The following is a 17,200-nucleotide window of genomic DNA, read 5'->3' on the forward strand; positions in this document are numbered from 1 at the left end:
AATGGCAACATTAAGATAAATTATATTGTTCCACTTGCCGATGAACTAAAACGTCGCGCATATTGCAAGTGGCACAACTCATTTTCACATGCCACTAATGATTGTAATATGTTTCGACGACAAATCCAATCGTCCATTAATGAGGGACGATTGAAATTTCAGGAGGACACAGAGCCCTTCCCAATGAATGTGATCGACTTCGAGGGCAAAAAAGTCCTAATTCGGCCCGACGCGATCGATAAGGGCGAAGGCAAGGAAGTCATCATCGGCAACGCACGAAAGGCCGATGAAAATAATAGAATTTCTTGCAGGAAGGTGGTTGCCGAGAAGGCAAGAAGGCTCCTGATGGAGGGGAAACTCTAAAGGTTACCATCACAAACGCTAGGGGAATCGCAAACAAGTGGCCGAACGCGAGAACCTGTTCTACGCATCGCGGACGGTCCGATACACAGACGCGGACGGTCCGGGACCTCGCCGGATAGTCCGGGTCATTCTAGTAGACGGTCCGGCAACACCAAGGAGCCACGACGACCACGTACCTTCAAACCACAACGACCAGAAATAGGTACGTGGAAAATTAACACGTTCAAGGCAGCTGGTCGGTTGGTCAAATCCATCTCGACCTTTGATCAATTATTGTCTAAATATGTGAAAAAGAAGGCCGGCCCCAGTGACCGACCATCAAAGCAACCTCGCTTACCCACCTAGGAGCGACAGCAGGTTAGGCCGATTGGACCACCTCACCAATCGGAAAGGACGAGAGGTCATAATGTTCAATTATGACCTAACGCACCTGCATGGACACCTCCACCTCCACATACACCCACATCATGTCATTATACATACATACCACCGCTACCATATATCACGAATCAGATGTGGGGCGCGCCACCATATCCATTCGGGATAACACAATACCCCGTCTGGGGGCAACTCAATCATCTGTTTTTGACAGGTTGGCGTCTCAAGTATAAGACAGATTAAGAGCCCCTCAATCTGGTCCACGAGCACAGGCCCAACAAGATTGCTGGACAACTCGGCCCCAAAGGCTGACTAATCCGACAGGGGGGCATATAACTATAGCCTCCAACAGTACGATAAAAGGGGATGTCATTAAAATAGGAACAACAGATGTCGTCGTACAACAAAATAATGAAGGGCCGATGATTTTTGGTGATTCGGCCAACACAGACAAAAAAGAAGATATAACTGTCAACAAAACAGCTGATCCAAAATACTCCATGCCCCGATGGTCCCATCGGGATTGACACGATCGCAAAAGCGAAAATTACAACGCCTCAGAGCAAAGGAGAACCAGAAAAAGAAGGTGGAAAATATTCAATGACACACATCCGCAGTACCCACCACCACAAAAGAGATGGAGACCAATGGCCATTGAGGAAAAGCAAACGACCACAAAGACAAAATAAAACAACAACTGTGCAGCTCTCTGCAGGTATGGCAGACCGTCCGGCTATAAAGGACAGACCATTCGTACAGGGCACGAACCGTTCGACCCCTAAGGCCGGACCATCCGCACTACACCAGGATACCTCCAATGACGTGTCGGCACCCATGGAGGAAGACAACCTGCTAGGAGAAGACCTGGTCGAGTACGGAGCTACGCCAGAACACTCAGAAAATTAGTAAAGTAAGATGACGAATTGGTCAGGACCAGTATGACACTCGGCGGTGTTGGGACTGATAGTTCGATCAAAGCTAAAGCCTAAAGGGGTCACCATCGGGACCAAGATCCTTGCGTACCATCCTAGTATGTGACAAGATGCCTAAGAAAACCGATGTGATCATATCGAGTTAGTTGCTTTTGGTTCGCTCAGCTCCACCAAAAGGCAGGGGGCATATGTTGAGCATCAAAATGAGGGACCGGACGGTCCGCACTGGTGGTGTGGACGGTCCGCATTGGTGGTGTGGACGGTCCGCGCGCGCGCAGAACCAATTAGGGTTCCAAGTTTCTTACTACAGTTGTTAGCTAAATTCGCGGGATTAGCTCGGGATATTAGTTTGTAATGGTCCAGCCCCCCTCCTCTATAAATATATATAGAGGAATACGGTCGATTAATCATCAACAATCGAATCAATAATCAATACAATTCGCATTTTATCTTGTACATTTAGGAGTAGTTCTAGTCTAGTTCTAGTTTAGCCTCTCAATCCCCAAATTCTCCGCTTCTCCTCGACTCTACGTCGATCAGAGGAGTCTAGGTCGGCCTGCCGAGCCTAGACAACACCTAGGATCTCTCCTCCCCGACGGGGTCCCTCTCGGGAGCGAGATTCAGGCGCCGCCGGTGAACTCCGCCGCCCCTGTGCACACTCGGACCATCCACCGTCCGGCACGTCAAGCAGAGAACCCTAACCCTGCGCCAGGTCGCGGACTGTCCGGCCCTTGGCCGAGGACCATCCGCGCCTGTGCAGAGAGCACTATTGCTGGTTCTCATTATAGTGATTGACATCCGAAAAGATGTCAACATGATTAATAGGGTTTAAAATCTAGAAAGTGACGGATTTATGACAACTTAGCCGATTATATATTCACGATGATTTTGATCGATTTTCACTTGAAAGTTGTCCATAAAAGCTAACTGAAAAAGTTAGATGTTTGGCAAACCACGATAGCTTCTGGTGTTCAGAGTCAGAAAAAAAAAACTGAAAGAAATAGGACCATAGCTAGCCCCACATTTGCCCCTCATGCATGGATACTTGGATAGAATAGCGCGATCAAGTATTTCACAAGCACCAAAGTGATCGCTCGCTCATGTACACGACGCGGTTGGTTACTTCGTGCGGTGTTTCTATTCTATCAACGGCGGTGTGATCCAGTAGTTCCCGGCTTGTTACAGTACACCATATGTACGTGGAGGACGAATACACGACTTTCTTAACTTACCAACGACTTCGATATATATCTATACTTTTATATACCACTATATTCATAAATTTAAACTTTGTAAAACTCACCCAACCAAATCTCCGCTACAGCCATAACCTGCACTAAATTTACCAAGTAAATTGCACACAGATTTAACACACAATCAAAATCAATGGTTCAAATCGCTGGATAACCCTCTGACTTACTAATTCAAATTCAATGAATAATATTATTTGGATCATTCATCATCTCGCATCCCTCCCCCTCCCCGTGACCTTGCCACCATCTTCCCTCGCTCACGTCGTCGGTGCCGTGGACCCTTCCTCTCTCGTCCCCGAAATCGTAGCGTTAACATGAGTTATATGTTAGCATAATAAAAATCGAGCATCTCATCCCGTCAATCGATGAGAACACATGTTTCCTAAGAGCTATTTTTAATCCCCTGCTTTGTTTTTTTCCCCGAATGCTACGGTCGGAGAGGGAGGAGGGATGATACGGACAAATGCTAGGAAATGGCATCTAGCGTGGACTACACAATGCGCATCTACTTTATCTGAATTAATAGATATGCCTTGTGGCACCATGCATCAGTCCAACAAGGCCTACATGGCTTTATCATATGCTGAGATTCCTTGATCTGTCAAATCCTTGTTCTACTACATTTTATTATATGCCAGTGTTACAATCCAGTAACCACCACCGGCCGGCCGGCTGGCTGGCTCGGGGTATAATAATGTTTGGTTGTTGTTATGCACAAGAACCAAGAAAACCCACTTGGTACCTCCCACCCTGTTCTGGCCATTTCTCCACCGATACTATCACTTGAATTTATAAATATGTAGGTATGTATGAATCTAAAGTGACAGCAATGGGGCGTCTGAGATACTGAAGGGGCCGGCCGCGTCGTCTTGACTAAGAAACGTCCAAGCAGCTGGAAGACAAGGAGGAGCGGAAGATGTTGGCAAGCGCGGTTCTGCGTGCGATGGAGGAGTGCACCTTCACCTCGGCGGCCATGGCCGTGGGGTTCCTGCTGGTCGTGTACCTGTACGAGCCGTACTGGAAGGTGCGGCACGTGCCGGGGCCCGTTCCGCTGCCGTTCGTCGGCCACCTCCACCTGCTGGCGAGGCACGGCCCGGACGTCTTCCTCGTGCTCGCCAAGAAGTACGGGCCAATCTTCAGGTTGGTCGGTGATACGATCCGCTCCTCCTGTTCCTGCTTCACTTCTACTAGCTCGTCGATTCTCTTGCAGCAGGTTGTTGTCCAGCTCTGCCTGCATGTAGTTTTCAGCCGTGTGAAGTCGAACGGTTTTGATGATTCCATCTGCCGGCCTGCTCGATCTAGGTTCCACATGGGAAGGCAACCTTTGGTCATCGTGGCCAACGCAGAGCTCTGCAAGGAGGTCGGCATCAAGAAGTTCAAGAGCATGCCGAACCGGAGCTTACCTTCGGCCATCGCCAATTCCCCGATCCACCTCAAAGGCCTCTTCTCGACAAGGTAGCAACCAAAGCTAGCTAGCATCTGTCCTGGCTCAGCAGTTAAAGGAAAACATACATGTCTGCAAGCAGAAAAATGTGTCTGGTGGTGATATTTATAATTTATTACAGAGAAGAAAATCCACTTAGAGCTGTGCAAAAAAATTACATTGACACGTGTAGAAGCGTGCGTGTAATTGTGCAAATGTGCAATGCATCAACGCGCGCGCGTGCTTTGTGTCGTCTCTGCCAGGGATTCACGGTGGTCGGCGTTGCGAAACATCATCGTCTCCATCTACCAGCCCTCGCACCTGGCGGGGCTGATCCCGAGCATGCAGTCGCACATCGAGCGCGCGGCCACGAACCTGGACGACGGCGGCGAGGCCGAGGTCGCCTTCTCCAAGCTCGCGCTCAGCCTCGCCACCGACGTGATCGGACAGGCGGCGTTCGGCGCGGACTTCGGCCTGACCACAAAGCCTGCCGCGCCGCCCCCTCACCACGGACCACCACGACAGCACGGCGAGGAAGACGGAGACGGTAGTCACAGCACCAGGTCGTCGGAGTTCATAAAGATGCACATCCACTCGACCACGTCGCTGAAGATGGACCTGTCGGGGTCGCTGTCCACCATCGTCGGCACGCTCCTGCCCGTGCTGCAGTGGCCGCTACGGCAGCTGCTCCTGCGGGTCCCGGGCGCCGCCGACAGGGAGATCCAGCGCGTCAACGGCGCGCTCTGCCGGATGATGGACGGCATCGTGGCCGACAGGGTGGCCGCGAGGGAGCGCGCGCCCCAAGCCCAGCGGCAGAAAGACTTCCTGTCCGTGGTCCTCGCCGCGCGCGACAGCGACGCGGCCGCGCGGAAGCTGCTCACGCCGGACTACCTCAGCGCTCTCACCTACGAGCACCTCCTCGCCGGGTCGGCCACCACGGCCTTCACGCTGTCCTCCGTGCTCTACCTCGTCGCCCAGCACCCGCGGGTGGAGGAGAAGCTGCTGAGGGAGGTTGACGCGTTCGGACCTCCGGACCGCGTTCCCACGGCGGAAGATCTTCAGAGCCGCTTCCCCTACACCGATCAGGCCAGCACGACTGCACGAATGCATGCCATATATTTTTTTTTGGACGTGATCTATTCTTGACGCATTATTATTTGCATATGCACGTGCAGGTGCTGAAGGAATCGATGAGATTTTTCATGGTCTCGCCGCTGGTTGCGCGGGAGACCTCTGAGCAGGTGGACATCGCTGGCTATGTCCTGCCCAAGGTACAGTACAGTACAGTACAGATAGCTCTGTTTTGATTTCACGAGCTCCGATTTCTAACGAAATGTTTCCGACTTGTTGTTGTGCAGAGTACGTGGGTGTGGATGGCACCGGGGGTTCTGGCAAAGGACCCCGTCAACTTCCCTGAGCCAGAGCTCTTCCGGCCGGAGCGGTTCGACCCTGCCGGCGACGAGCAGAAGAGGCGGCACCCCTACGCGTTCATCCCGTTCGGAATCGGTCCCAGGATTTGCATCGGCCAGAGGTTCTCCATCCAGGAGATCAAGCTTGCGCTGATCCACCTCTACCGGCAGTACGTGTTCCGGCACTCTCCAAGCATGGAGTCCCCTTTGGAGTTTCAGTTCGGTGTTGTGCTCAACTTCAAACATGGAGTGAAGCTTCAGTCCATCAAGAGGCACAAATGTTAGATCGGCGCGGTGGTGTTGATTATTCTGATCCTTGATCTATCTTTGTGCAAATAAAGGTGCAACGTATACGGTCATACATGCACATTTTGCAAAAGGAAACAATATGGGGGTGATTGGTCTCAACTTAACCTGTATTATGCAACATAACTCATCAAGGCAAGCCAACACAAATGTGTGCAATATGTTACTGTTTGGCCTACTCAAGCAAGGTGTCTTTAGCAAAACTTTGTGTTTGTTGGATAATTTAATTCCAATGATCCAAACGGGGCATAAGGGACATTTGGTTTCTAGGGAATAATTTTTAGTCCATTCTATTTTAGCCCCAAAAGTATCAAACACATGGATTAAAATAGAGATAATACCTCTTTTAGTCCATATGTTTGGCAATTTATGAACTAAAAGGAACTAGAATATAGAGACTTAAAATTAGTACGTAAAAAGCAAACATTCCCTAAATTATTGTAGTTGGCTACCTAGTTAAAGATTTAGATAAAAAATAGCACACCTATTAACAATCCACTTTGCATATAACAACAAAGCTAAGAGCAACTCTAAAAGAAGTCCTAAACTAACCCTAAAATCAATATTATGGAAGTAATCACTTTTTTGTCGCTACAACAGATCTCTCTTCCTTCCAAAAAAAAATTGCATAGCCTTTCTTTCCTCATATTTGCGCTGATGGTTCCTTCACCAATCTTTATTCTCTCTTTTGTTTGTTCCCTCCTCCGCCGATGTCTTTGCCTATTTGTTAGGATAGTAATTTTGTAAATCAAAATTATTAAGAGAATTTACGACCAACAAATTGGAACTTGTATGGGGCAACAACGTATTCCCTATTTTGAAAATATTTTTGATTTAACTAATAATTGGTTATACTGTTGGTCATGTATCTTTAAACGACGCAAACACATCTATGCAACCCAGCTTCTCGTACAATCACCATGGAAACAAACTATCAAAAGCCATAAAAAATTCTCAAAAACATGATATTTCATTATTTACTCTATTGATATATCAAATTTTAAGTTCTAATTCATCATATGTTAAGAGACATAAAATTATATTATTTTTAATCCTTGATATTAAATAGTATTAAAGTGATAAATTTTCTATTTTTATCTCTTAATATATATGATAAATAAGAAGTTAAAATTTGATATATTCAAAGAGTAAATAGTAAAATATATTTATATATTTTTGTAGAATTTTTGTGTGCTTAGATAGTTTGATTCTAAGAAAACTTAGGGAGTGTTTGGTTTCTCTAACTAAAGTTTAGTTCGTGTCAAATCAAATATTTATATATCAATTATAAGTTTTAAATATATGGTTAATTAGGTTTAATAAATAGGACAATTGTGGTTATACGCTTCGTGCAATTGACATTTTACCCTCCATTTTCAACTTTATAATTTTACCCCTCCGTTTCGAAAACGAAACTACCATTTGTCCCTCCCTCTCAACGCCGTTAGCGAAAATCAAAATTAGTGATTAAAAAATAAAAAAACTTGGAAAGAAATAGGTGAAAGGTTTGAATTACCCTCTTTGTGTTCTGTATGGGCGCAACCCCAACAATGGTAAAATCATAATTACACAATTTAACGAGGGGTAAAATCATAATAAATTGCATGTACATTTTTATCTTTTTTGCACCAGATTTTACACCGTTAACTGCATGTAATGGCGCAAAGGTATGTCATCGCTTCGTTTTCAAAACGAAAGGATAAAATCACAAAATTTAAAATCAAGAGGTAAAATCACAACTGCAAAACTAGATAGGGATATATATAATCACAAATGCCTTTTAATAATTTTGTCTTATATTTTAGTATTCATTGTAACTAGTTTTATAATTAGACTATATTTGATATCTATAATTATCATTAAAATATTCTATGCTATAGGAACTAAACTTATTGTACCGATTTTCGCCATGAACGACAAGACAAGACACCTCGCAAAAGCATCTTTTCACATGGACGTATGAATCTCATCGAACTCCAGAACAAAAATAGTGTGTACAAATAAAGATGCTTGCTGACGTCGTCGGTTCCAAGAGAAACAAAGATTCCAGTTAGAAACTTAGAATAAATTGGCCATCTGATCAAGGTAAATTGCGCTGAAGGTGCGTGTTAATCACAACAAACCCTCGTCTGCAGGGCTCAATGTGTGTGCCATTCCAAAATACATGTTAGAAGTGTACAAAATATGAGCTGCGCCTGTCACCTCGCATGTGCCAGATGTGAGCGCGACTACAACAAATCCATGTTCAACTATGCATGTTTTAAAAAATGTTTGACAAAATGCCGAGGGCCATTCCTGAGAGGGGCGTAGGTAGAGGTGGTAATGAATCGTAATTCAAATACTTCTTCACAAAATAGTAGGGTGTAATACTCAATTTGTAAGAGAGAATATAAAAGTAGAAGTAAATTTTATTTTCCTTTACTTATATGTGTGGGATTGAACCTTTTATGCATCATCACATGTGAACACCCTATGTAAAAAAACAAATAATCAATAAGATAAAAGCTACTAAATTGTGCATCATGCTGGGATTTTGTTTTGTGTGCATTTTGTGACAACATAAAATAATTTGAAGAAGAAATATATTAAATTCCCAAAATAGAATATGGAAAATAGAAGGAGACCCTAGAATTTAGAAAAGAGAAACAAACGAATATTATGTGGAATAAAAATAAGTATAAAAATATATATATTATTCCTACACAGCCTGAGTTTATATATTTGACTCAAAGGAGAATTTCTTAACAAGACTCAAATTCAAATTAGAAATTGAAATGAAAGGAAAAAGGAATTCAAAATAGTTAAATAGAAGGGAAAATAGGGAAAGAATTCTAACCTAAATGGGCTGGCCGCAACACTTCTGACCCATTTCCCTTTTATCCGCGCGACCCACTTACCTCCTCGTCGCGCGCGCAGGCGCTCTCTGCTGCGCGGGCCCGCGAGTCAGCCTCCCCTTCTCTCGTGCGCGTTTGCGGGATCTGTTCTTACGCCGACGCCCGGCACCCGCTTGGCAGCCTGTCACCCGAGCTCGCGTCGCGGCTCTGTCACTGTACTCGTGACCCCACCTGTCATCCCTGCGGTTTACCCGTCAACGGGCATCGCGAGATCCGCGGCGAGCTCTTCCCCCTTCTTCTGGTGCTGCGGTTGCGACTCCGACTCCATGGGGGCGGGACGTTAAATGCAGCTGCTCACCCACGAACACTCCACCCGAACGCCGCAAGAAACCAGTCGTCCCTTCCCCGTGACCGAGGAAACCATTCTGTGTGGTCCGTCCGCCGTCGGAGCTGTGTCTCCACCTTCACCGTCGTTTGGAGGACGGTGTGGGGTCATGGGTGTTCAACACTCCGTGTGGAGTGCGTGTGCGAAGAATCAAGACCGGAGGTTGAGACCGGCGTCCGGAATTCCTTGACGCGATTAATCTCCGTCGTGGCTCCGCCATCTCTCCGCGACCAGCGTTCTGCGCGTCAAATCCTCTTGGTATGATGGCTCGATCAAGTTCGCAGTGATCCCTCTTATTGCATAGAAGTGAGCGGATTGGAGAATAGGGCATTCGTTCGCCGGTTTCGGGCCTCTCCGGCGAGTTTCGCCGCGGCCTGGTGGGCAGCGCCGCCGTGCGCATCTGCCCAGTTGGGGCGATAACCGTGCGCCCTCGGATCATTGGCGGACGACGCAGATTAGATATTAGGTTGGCGTTTCGCCCAAGTTGCGCGACCCGTTCGATTCCAATCTCACGTCTGTGGGTCGATCGCGATCACTTAATGGTCTGGGTCGTTGATCTGGCATCATGCGTCTGCGGGTGAGTGTGGGAGAGAGTGACAGACCAAACTAATTCGGGCCGGTAATCGATGATCCAACGGCGGTGAACCATCGATACCCTTTCGATGTGCAAAACTTGCATAAGAGCCCCTGGAATATCTATAAACCAACCCGCCGTCCACCAGTACTGTTCCCTAAGTCTAGGTTATTTTGCGCCAGTGCCCCTGTCTTTTCCAGAAATTGTGGCCCAGTCCAGAGCGTTGAAAACCAGAGAAGAATTAATTAGAAATTGCTTTTTAATACAAAAACAAGTGCTAGACCTTCAATAATTCATAGAAAATTCATATGAGCTCCAAATCACTTCATTCCATTTTCTAAAATTTTGTAATTTTATTCTCTATCACTTAGAGTCTCTGTTTTGTCATGAAAACAGTAATAAAATTAATCTCTCACTTAATCCTATTTTAAACACATAAAACCTTTGGAAATTCATATCTTAAAATCTATAACTCCAAAAATTATGATTCATGTTCATAGGATTTTATTTTAATGTGTAGATTATTATCATGTAATTTGTTTACATGTTTGGTGTGATGTTAATTTTCTCTATATATTGTGTCTGTTTGTATTGTGGCGAGTAGAAGAGCCCGTGGCTGAGGATCCTGGTGACCAACAGATAGAAGTAGCTGAGCAGGAGCTCATTGAAGGCAAGTTATGCCCTTGACCACTTTTGTTACCCAATAATATTCTTTATAATCATTTACCATGCATAAGTTTAATTTTGATGGGACCCAATAGGTCACCCTAGACTGTGTATCTCTTTACCTTGTTATCCCTGAATCACATGGGTAGTTTTGCTATTGCTTTACATGGTTTGGGATAATATTTTATTATATCCATGTTTCAGTTATTTTGTTATTATATTTATGTTAATGTCAAGATCACTAATGTTAATTGGAACATAGAGCTTAACTTGAGAAACACGTGCCACCATAAGGGTTTAATGGGGGACGCCCTTGGCCAACTAACTAGGAAAGCTAATGGAAGACTACCTTACCCGAAAGGGGCAAGGGCAGTAGGGGATTACATGCAAGGAGGTTCTCGGGTTGATTTTGCTGCGATGACGGTCAGACGGGGGATTCTTGCAAGTGCTCTTCCCATAAACTGTAGCGGGTTTTCAGAAGCTAGTGGAACTTTGTAAAGGCCTCATAGTGGATCCCTAGCCATTCACCTCGGTAGTGTCTAAGGGTCTAGCTAACCTTGGAGACATGGGATACACGACTTGTGGGTAAAGGGTACAACCTCTGCAGAGTGTAAAACTGGTATATTAGCCGAGCTCGCGGTCATGAGCAGCTCAGGACTCTCTAATGATTAATTTATGGAACTTAAATTCAATTTGTCATTTGCATTTGCATGTGATTATTTATTAATTTTGTTCTATTATTATTTATTATGGTTTGGTATTTACTTACATATAGTAATTGCTAATAAAATTTTTACCAACTTATTAAAAGCAATGCTCAGCTTTAACCCCTATTATTGTTGATCAACCTTTCACATCACATGAACTCCCACCTTTGGTGAGTTCATGCCACATTATTTCCCACAACTTGTTGAGCGATGAACATGTGTGAGCTCACCCTTGCTGTCTCACACCCCCCACAGGAGAAGAACATGTGGTTCAGGAGGAGCCACAAAGCGAGGAGTTTGATCTGATCTAGGTGGCGTTTTCCCAGTTGACTTTCTGGCGCCAAGGATGGATTTTAGATCTTGTGATATTTATCTTTTATTTTGTAAGACTTCCGCTATGTAATAAATACTCTGATTATTGTGACATTTATCTCTATACACTCTGTTATTATATATGTTGTCTTCTTTGGCGCATGTATGAGATGCACCCGGCTTTGTCCCTTAAAGCCCGGGTGTGACATAGGGCCCAAAATAAATTTTAGTTCAAAAATGAATAGAAATAGGGTTTAGGATTTATCTGATCCTTAAATTTTATAGTGTAAAATTTAGAGCTCATTGTCACTCTGTCGCGTCCAAGATAATGGCCCCCAAGGCGATGGATGCTAGCATGTCAAAGATTTAGAATATTATTCTAATGTCTCAATTGCTTACCGAATATTATTTACTATACCAGTGACAGTTGCATCGGTTGAGAGAAGCTTTTCAAAATTGAATTATTGAGAAATTATTTGAGGTCAACAATGACTTAAGAGAGCTTAAATGATTTGGCGACTCTATGTATTGAGAAAAAATTGTTGGATAAGATTAATCTTAATGGTATAATCGATGAATTAGTATCACAAAATGTTAGGGGACATTTTTAGCGTGATATCAAGTAACAAGTAAGTGTTTATGACTATATTTTATATTTGTCATCTTATAAACTTTTAAGCATAGAATAAAATATTTCTCCCTAGACCTCCAAAAAGTCAAGAACGAATGGATTTAGCATGGTGACAATTTTATAATAATATGTGTTGGATTTATAAGGACAAATTAAACCAGAAAATATCTATTTTCGAGAATTGTGCTCCTTGGTAAAAATAGCTCTTGCTCCTCTCGCCTTCATGGATGGAGTCATTTTTAAATGGCCATTTGACATGGCTCTATAGCAAAAGCTGCAAGAAGTAAAGTTATGCCAAGAGAGCCCTTAATTAAATGGTTGTATTCCCTATATTAACACAAATGCACTGCATGACAGTTCCCCCTATTTGCAATACCCACGCAAAATGTCGCAACAAGGGAAAATATATGATAAAACATTAAGTGTAAATGTGCAAACCATTTTTAAAAACGTACTTTAGCCAGTGATTTTTAACTTGGTATATCCATATATGTACTCACATAAAAAAGTTGAAATGCAAACTCAAACTTGAAAATCAGCCAAAATAACAAATATGAGGTGCATGTTAACTACAAGGAAAAAATCACTCGTCATGGTAGTGGAGTGTCATTTGGGTTCTCCTGGCTTTGACACACCACCAGTACCAATAGAGGTAGCACACTGCCCTCGCATGCAACATTTTCTTTAGCCACAAATTCCTTACCGTTAGTGTATGAAAGGGAAATGTGTCCTTGGGCCATTTCTAAGTATTTTGGTGATTGAGTGCCAACACAAATGCTTAAATGTGAATTTATGCTCATGGATGGACAAAGTGCAAATCAAGAGTAAAGGTAAGTTTCTAAGCCTTAGTACATTGGTTTTGTGTACTAATATACTTGTCTAAGTGTTAGAAACAGAAAGAAGAAGAAAAGAAAAGAGGTGAAAAAGGCTTGGTTGTGTACAGCCAAAACTCAGCTCAGTCTGGCACACCGGACTGTCCGGTGGTGCACCGGACAGTGTCCGGTGCGCCAGGCTGACTCGGCGTGAAGTAGCCGCTCTCGGGAATTCGCCGACGGCGTACGGCTAAAATTCACCGGACTGTCCGGTGTGCACCGGACTGTCCGGTGAGCCAACGGTCGGTCGTGGAATCTGCGCGCGACACGTGGCCGGGCCAACGGTCGGAAGGGGGCACCGGACTGTCCGGTGTGCACCGGACATGTCCGGTGCGCCAACGGCTCCTAGATCTGCAACGGTCGGCCGCGCCATTTTAGGAAGGAGATCGGGCACCGGACAGTGTCCGGTGTGCACCGGACTGTCCGGTGCACCCGACGACAGAAGGCAAGATTGGCCTTCCAGATTTGCTCTCAACGGCTCCTAGCTGCCTTGGGGTTATAAAAGGGACCCCTAGGCGCATGGAGGATATACCCAAGCAACCTTAGAGCATTCTTGATCATCCACACTCAGTCTTTGCGCATTCGTTTGTCATTCTCAGTGATTCGAGCTCCGTTCTAGTGAGAACTTTGAGATAGTCTTTTGAGCTCGTTTCTTGGCCGTGTGTGTGCGCATTTTGCTGTGGATTTGTGTGTGTTGCTTCCCTCCCTTACTCCGTATTTCTTTGTGAATCTCAAGTGTAAGGGCGAGAGGCTCCAAGTTGTGGAGATTCCTCGCAACCGGGATATTGAAAGGCAAAGCAAAACACCGTGGTATTCAAGTTGGTCTTTGGACCACTTGAGAGGGGTTGATTGCAACCCTCGTCCGTTGGGACGCCACAACGTGGAGTAGGCAAGCGTTGGTCTTGGCCGAACCACGGGATAAACCACTGTGTCATCTCTGTGTTTGATCTCTTGTGGTATTGTGTTTTGTTGAGACTCCTCTCCATCCACTTGGCGATTATTGTGCTAACATTAAACAAGTTTTTGTGACTATAAGTTTAAGTTTCACAGGATCACCTATTCACCCCCCTCTAGGTGCTCTCAATTGGTATCGGAGTCGTTCTCTTCACAAAGGGACTAACCGCCCGAAGAGATGGATCCTAAAGGGAAGGGAATCGTGATCAATGACAAGGAGAAGGAGTCCTTCGTCAACGAGCCAAGGGATGACAAGTCCAACGACTCGGGCTCGGGCCACAGACGCAAAGATGGGAAGAAGAAGAAGACAAGACACATCAAGGAGATCGTCTACTACGACAGCGATGAGTCTACTTCCTCCCAAAAGGACGACGACCACAACGAATACGAGAGAAAGAAACCGGTTAATTCGAACTTTTCTTTTGATTACTCTCGTATTCCTCAAAGTACTAATGCTCATTTATTATCTATTCCACTTGGTAAACCTCCTCATTTTGATGGAGATGACTACGGATTTTGGAGTCACAAAATGCGTAGTCACTTGTTCTCTCTCCATCCTAGCATATGGGAGATTGTGGAAAGTGGAATGCACTTTGATAGTACGGATAGTCCCATGTTTATTAATGAACAGATTCATAAAAATGCACAAGCTACTACTGTGTTGCTAGCCTCTTTGTGCAGGGACGAGTACCATAAGGTGAGCGGCTTGGACAATGCCAAGCAAATCTGGGACACCCTCAAGATCTCTCATGAGGGGAATGATGTCACCTTGCTCACCAAGATGGAGTTGGTGGAGGGCGAGCTTGGACGGTTCGCAATGATAAGGGGCGAGGAGCCAACTCAAACATACAACCGGCTCAAGACCCTTATCAACAAAATAAGGAGCTACGGAAGCACGCGATGGACGGATCACGATGTCGTCCGCCTAATGCTAAGGTCCTTTACCGTTCTTGATCCTCATTTGGTGAACAATATTCGTGAAAATCCTAGGTACACCAAGATGTCGCCCGAAGAAATTCTGGGGAAGTTCGTAAGCGGGCGAATGATGATCAAGGAGGCAAGATATGTGGACGATGCGTTGAACGGTCCTATTCATGAGCCTCAACCCATTGCTCTCAAGGCAACGAGGAGCAAGGAGGCGCTACCGAGCAAGGTTGCGCAAGTTGAGGCGGCCGGGCTAAATAATGAGGAGATGGCCCTCATCATTAAGCGCTTCAAGACGGCGCTTAAAGGTCGCAAGGGACAGCCAAGCAAGACCAAGACAAAGGAGAAGCGCTCGTGCTTCAAATGTGGTAAGATTGGTCATTTCATTGCTAACTGTCTCGATAATGAAAGTGACCAGGAAAAGGGGAACAAAAGGGAGAGGAAGAAGCATTACAAGAAGGCCAAGGGCGAGGCACATATCGGAAAGGAGTGGGATTCGGATTACTCCTCCTCCGACTCCGACAATGAAGGACTCGCCGCCACTGCCTTCAACAAGTCATCCCTCTTCCCCAACGAGCGTCACACTTGCCTCATGGCAAGGGAGAAGAAAGTAAGCACTCATGATACTAGTACTTATGCTTCTTCAAGTGAGGATGATTCTAGTGATGATGATGAGATAGATTACTCATGCTTATTCAAGGGATTAGATAGATCTAAAATTAATAAGATTAATGAGTTGATTGATGCTTTGAATGACAAGAATAGATTACTAGAAAAACAAGAAGATCTTTTATATGAGGAGCATGATAAATTTGTTAGTGCACAAAATTCTCTTGCTCTAGAAATTAAAAGGAATGAAATGCTCTCTGGTGAATTATCTACTTGTCATGAAACCATTTCTACTTTACAAGGTGTTAACAATGATTTAAATGCTAAATTAGAATTAGCAAATAAATCTAATTCTTGTGTAGAACATGTTATAATTTGTACTAGGTGTAAAGATTTTGACATTGATGCTTGTAGTGAACACCTAGTTTCAATTTCCAAACTTAATGATGAATTGGCTAGTCTTAATGCTCAACTTAAGACTAGCAAGAATGATTTCGATAAGCTAAAATTTGCAAGGGATGCCTACACGATTGGTAGACACCCCTCAATTAAGGATGGACTTGGCTTCAAGAGGGAAGCCAAGAACTTAACAAGCCATAAGGCTCCCATCTCCGCCAAGGAGAAAGGGAAGGCCCCTATGGCAAGTAGTGCTAAAAAGAACCATGCTTTTATGTACCATGATAAGAGACAAACTAGAAATGCCTACAGGAGTTACAATGCTTATGATGATTTTGATTCTCATGATATGTTTGCTTCTAGTTCTTTCTATGTGCATGATAGAAATGTTGGTAGGAGAAATGTTGTTCACAATGTGCCTAGGAGAAATGTTGTTAATGTTCCTAGGAGAGTTAATGAACCTTCTACAATATATCATGCTTTGAGTGCCTCCTTTGCAATTTGTAGAAAGGATAGAAAGGTGATTGCTAGGAAATTAGGGGCAAAATGCAAGGGAGATAAAACTTGCATTTGGGTCCCTAAGACAATTGTGACTAACCTTGTAGGACCCAACAAGAGTTGGGTACCTAAGTCCCAAGCCTAAATTTGCCTTGCAGGTTTATGCATCCGGGGGTTCAAGCTGGATTATCGACAGCGGATGCACAAACCATATGACGGGGGAGAAAAAGATGTTCACCTCCTACGTCAAGAATAAGGATTCCCAAGATTCAATTATATTCGGTGATGGGAATCAAGGCAAGGTAAAAGGGTTAGGTAAAATTGCAATTTCTAATGAGCACTCTATCTCTAATGTGTTTTTAGTAGAGTCTCTTGGATATAATTTGCTATCGGTTAGTCAATTATGCAATATGGGATATAACTGTCTATTTACAAATGTAGATGTGTCTGTCTTTAGAAGAAGTGATGGTTCACTAGCTTTTAAGGGTGTATTAGACGGCAAACTTTATTTAGTTGATTTTGCAAAAGAAGAGGCCGGTCTAGATGCATGCTTAATAGCTAAGACTGGCATGGGCTGGTTGTGGCATCGCCGCTTAGCACATGTGGGGATGAAGAACCTTCACAAGCTTCTAAAGGGAGAACACGTGATAGGGCTAACCAATGTTACTTTCGAAAAAGATAGACCTTGTGCAGCATGTCAAGCAGGTAAACAGGTGGGAGGAGCACATCACAGCAAGAATGTGATGACCACATCAAGACCCCTGGAGCTGCTAC

At 44.5% G+C, this 17,200-nt stretch overlaps 1 protein-coding gene across 2 annotated transcripts; it reads left to right on the top strand.

Moving 5' to 3' along the window:
- Nucleotides 1-3,610: 3,610 nt before the first annotated feature.
- LOC103649703 (uncharacterized) lies at nucleotides 3,611-6,247 on the top strand. Of its 2 annotated transcripts, none has more exons than XM_008675437.3 (5): nucleotides 3,611-4,139; nucleotides 4,229-4,381; nucleotides 4,613-5,435; nucleotides 5,525-5,620; nucleotides 5,708-6,247. In XM_008675437.3, exons 2-5 carry the CDS (start codon nucleotides 4,236-4,238, stop codon nucleotides 6,041-6,043), a joined length of 1,401 nt encoding a protein of 466 aa, XP_008673659.1. In that variant the 5' UTR covers nucleotides 3,611-4,139; nucleotides 4,229-4,235; the 3' UTR covers nucleotides 6,044-6,247. The 2 variants fall into 2 exon arrangements, with proteins under 2 accessions (XP_008673659.1, NP_001288498.1); NM_001301569.1 differs by having other exon boundaries at nucleotides 3,870-4,066; nucleotides 5,708-6,043.
- The last annotated feature ends 10,953 nt before the right edge of the window (nucleotides 6,248-17,200 follow it).

The sequence above is a fragment of the Zea mays genome, chromosome 3 (genome assembly GCF_902167145.1).
Source record: "Zea mays cultivar B73 chromosome 3, Zm-B73-REFERENCE-NAM-5.0, whole genome shotgun sequence".
Taxonomy (NCBI): Eukaryota; Viridiplantae; Streptophyta; class Magnoliopsida; order Poales; family Poaceae; genus Zea; species Zea mays.

What these genes read in the sequence shown, in the direction of transcription:
- LOC103649703 (NM_001301569.1), top strand. Translation starts at nt 3,870, where the DNA reads ATGGAGGAGTGCACCTTCACCTCGGCGGCCATGGCCGTGGGGTTCCTG. An exon ending in AAAGGCCTCTTCTCGACAAG is followed by an intron (nt 4,382 to 4,612) that starts GTAGCAACCAAA and finishes CGTCTCTGCCAG; the next exon opens with GGATTCACGGTGGTCGGCGT. An exon ending in CTGGCTATGTCCTGCCCAAG is followed by an intron (nt 5,621 to 5,707) that starts GTACAGTACAGT and finishes GTTGTTGTGCAG; the next exon opens with AGTACGTGGGTGTGGATGGC.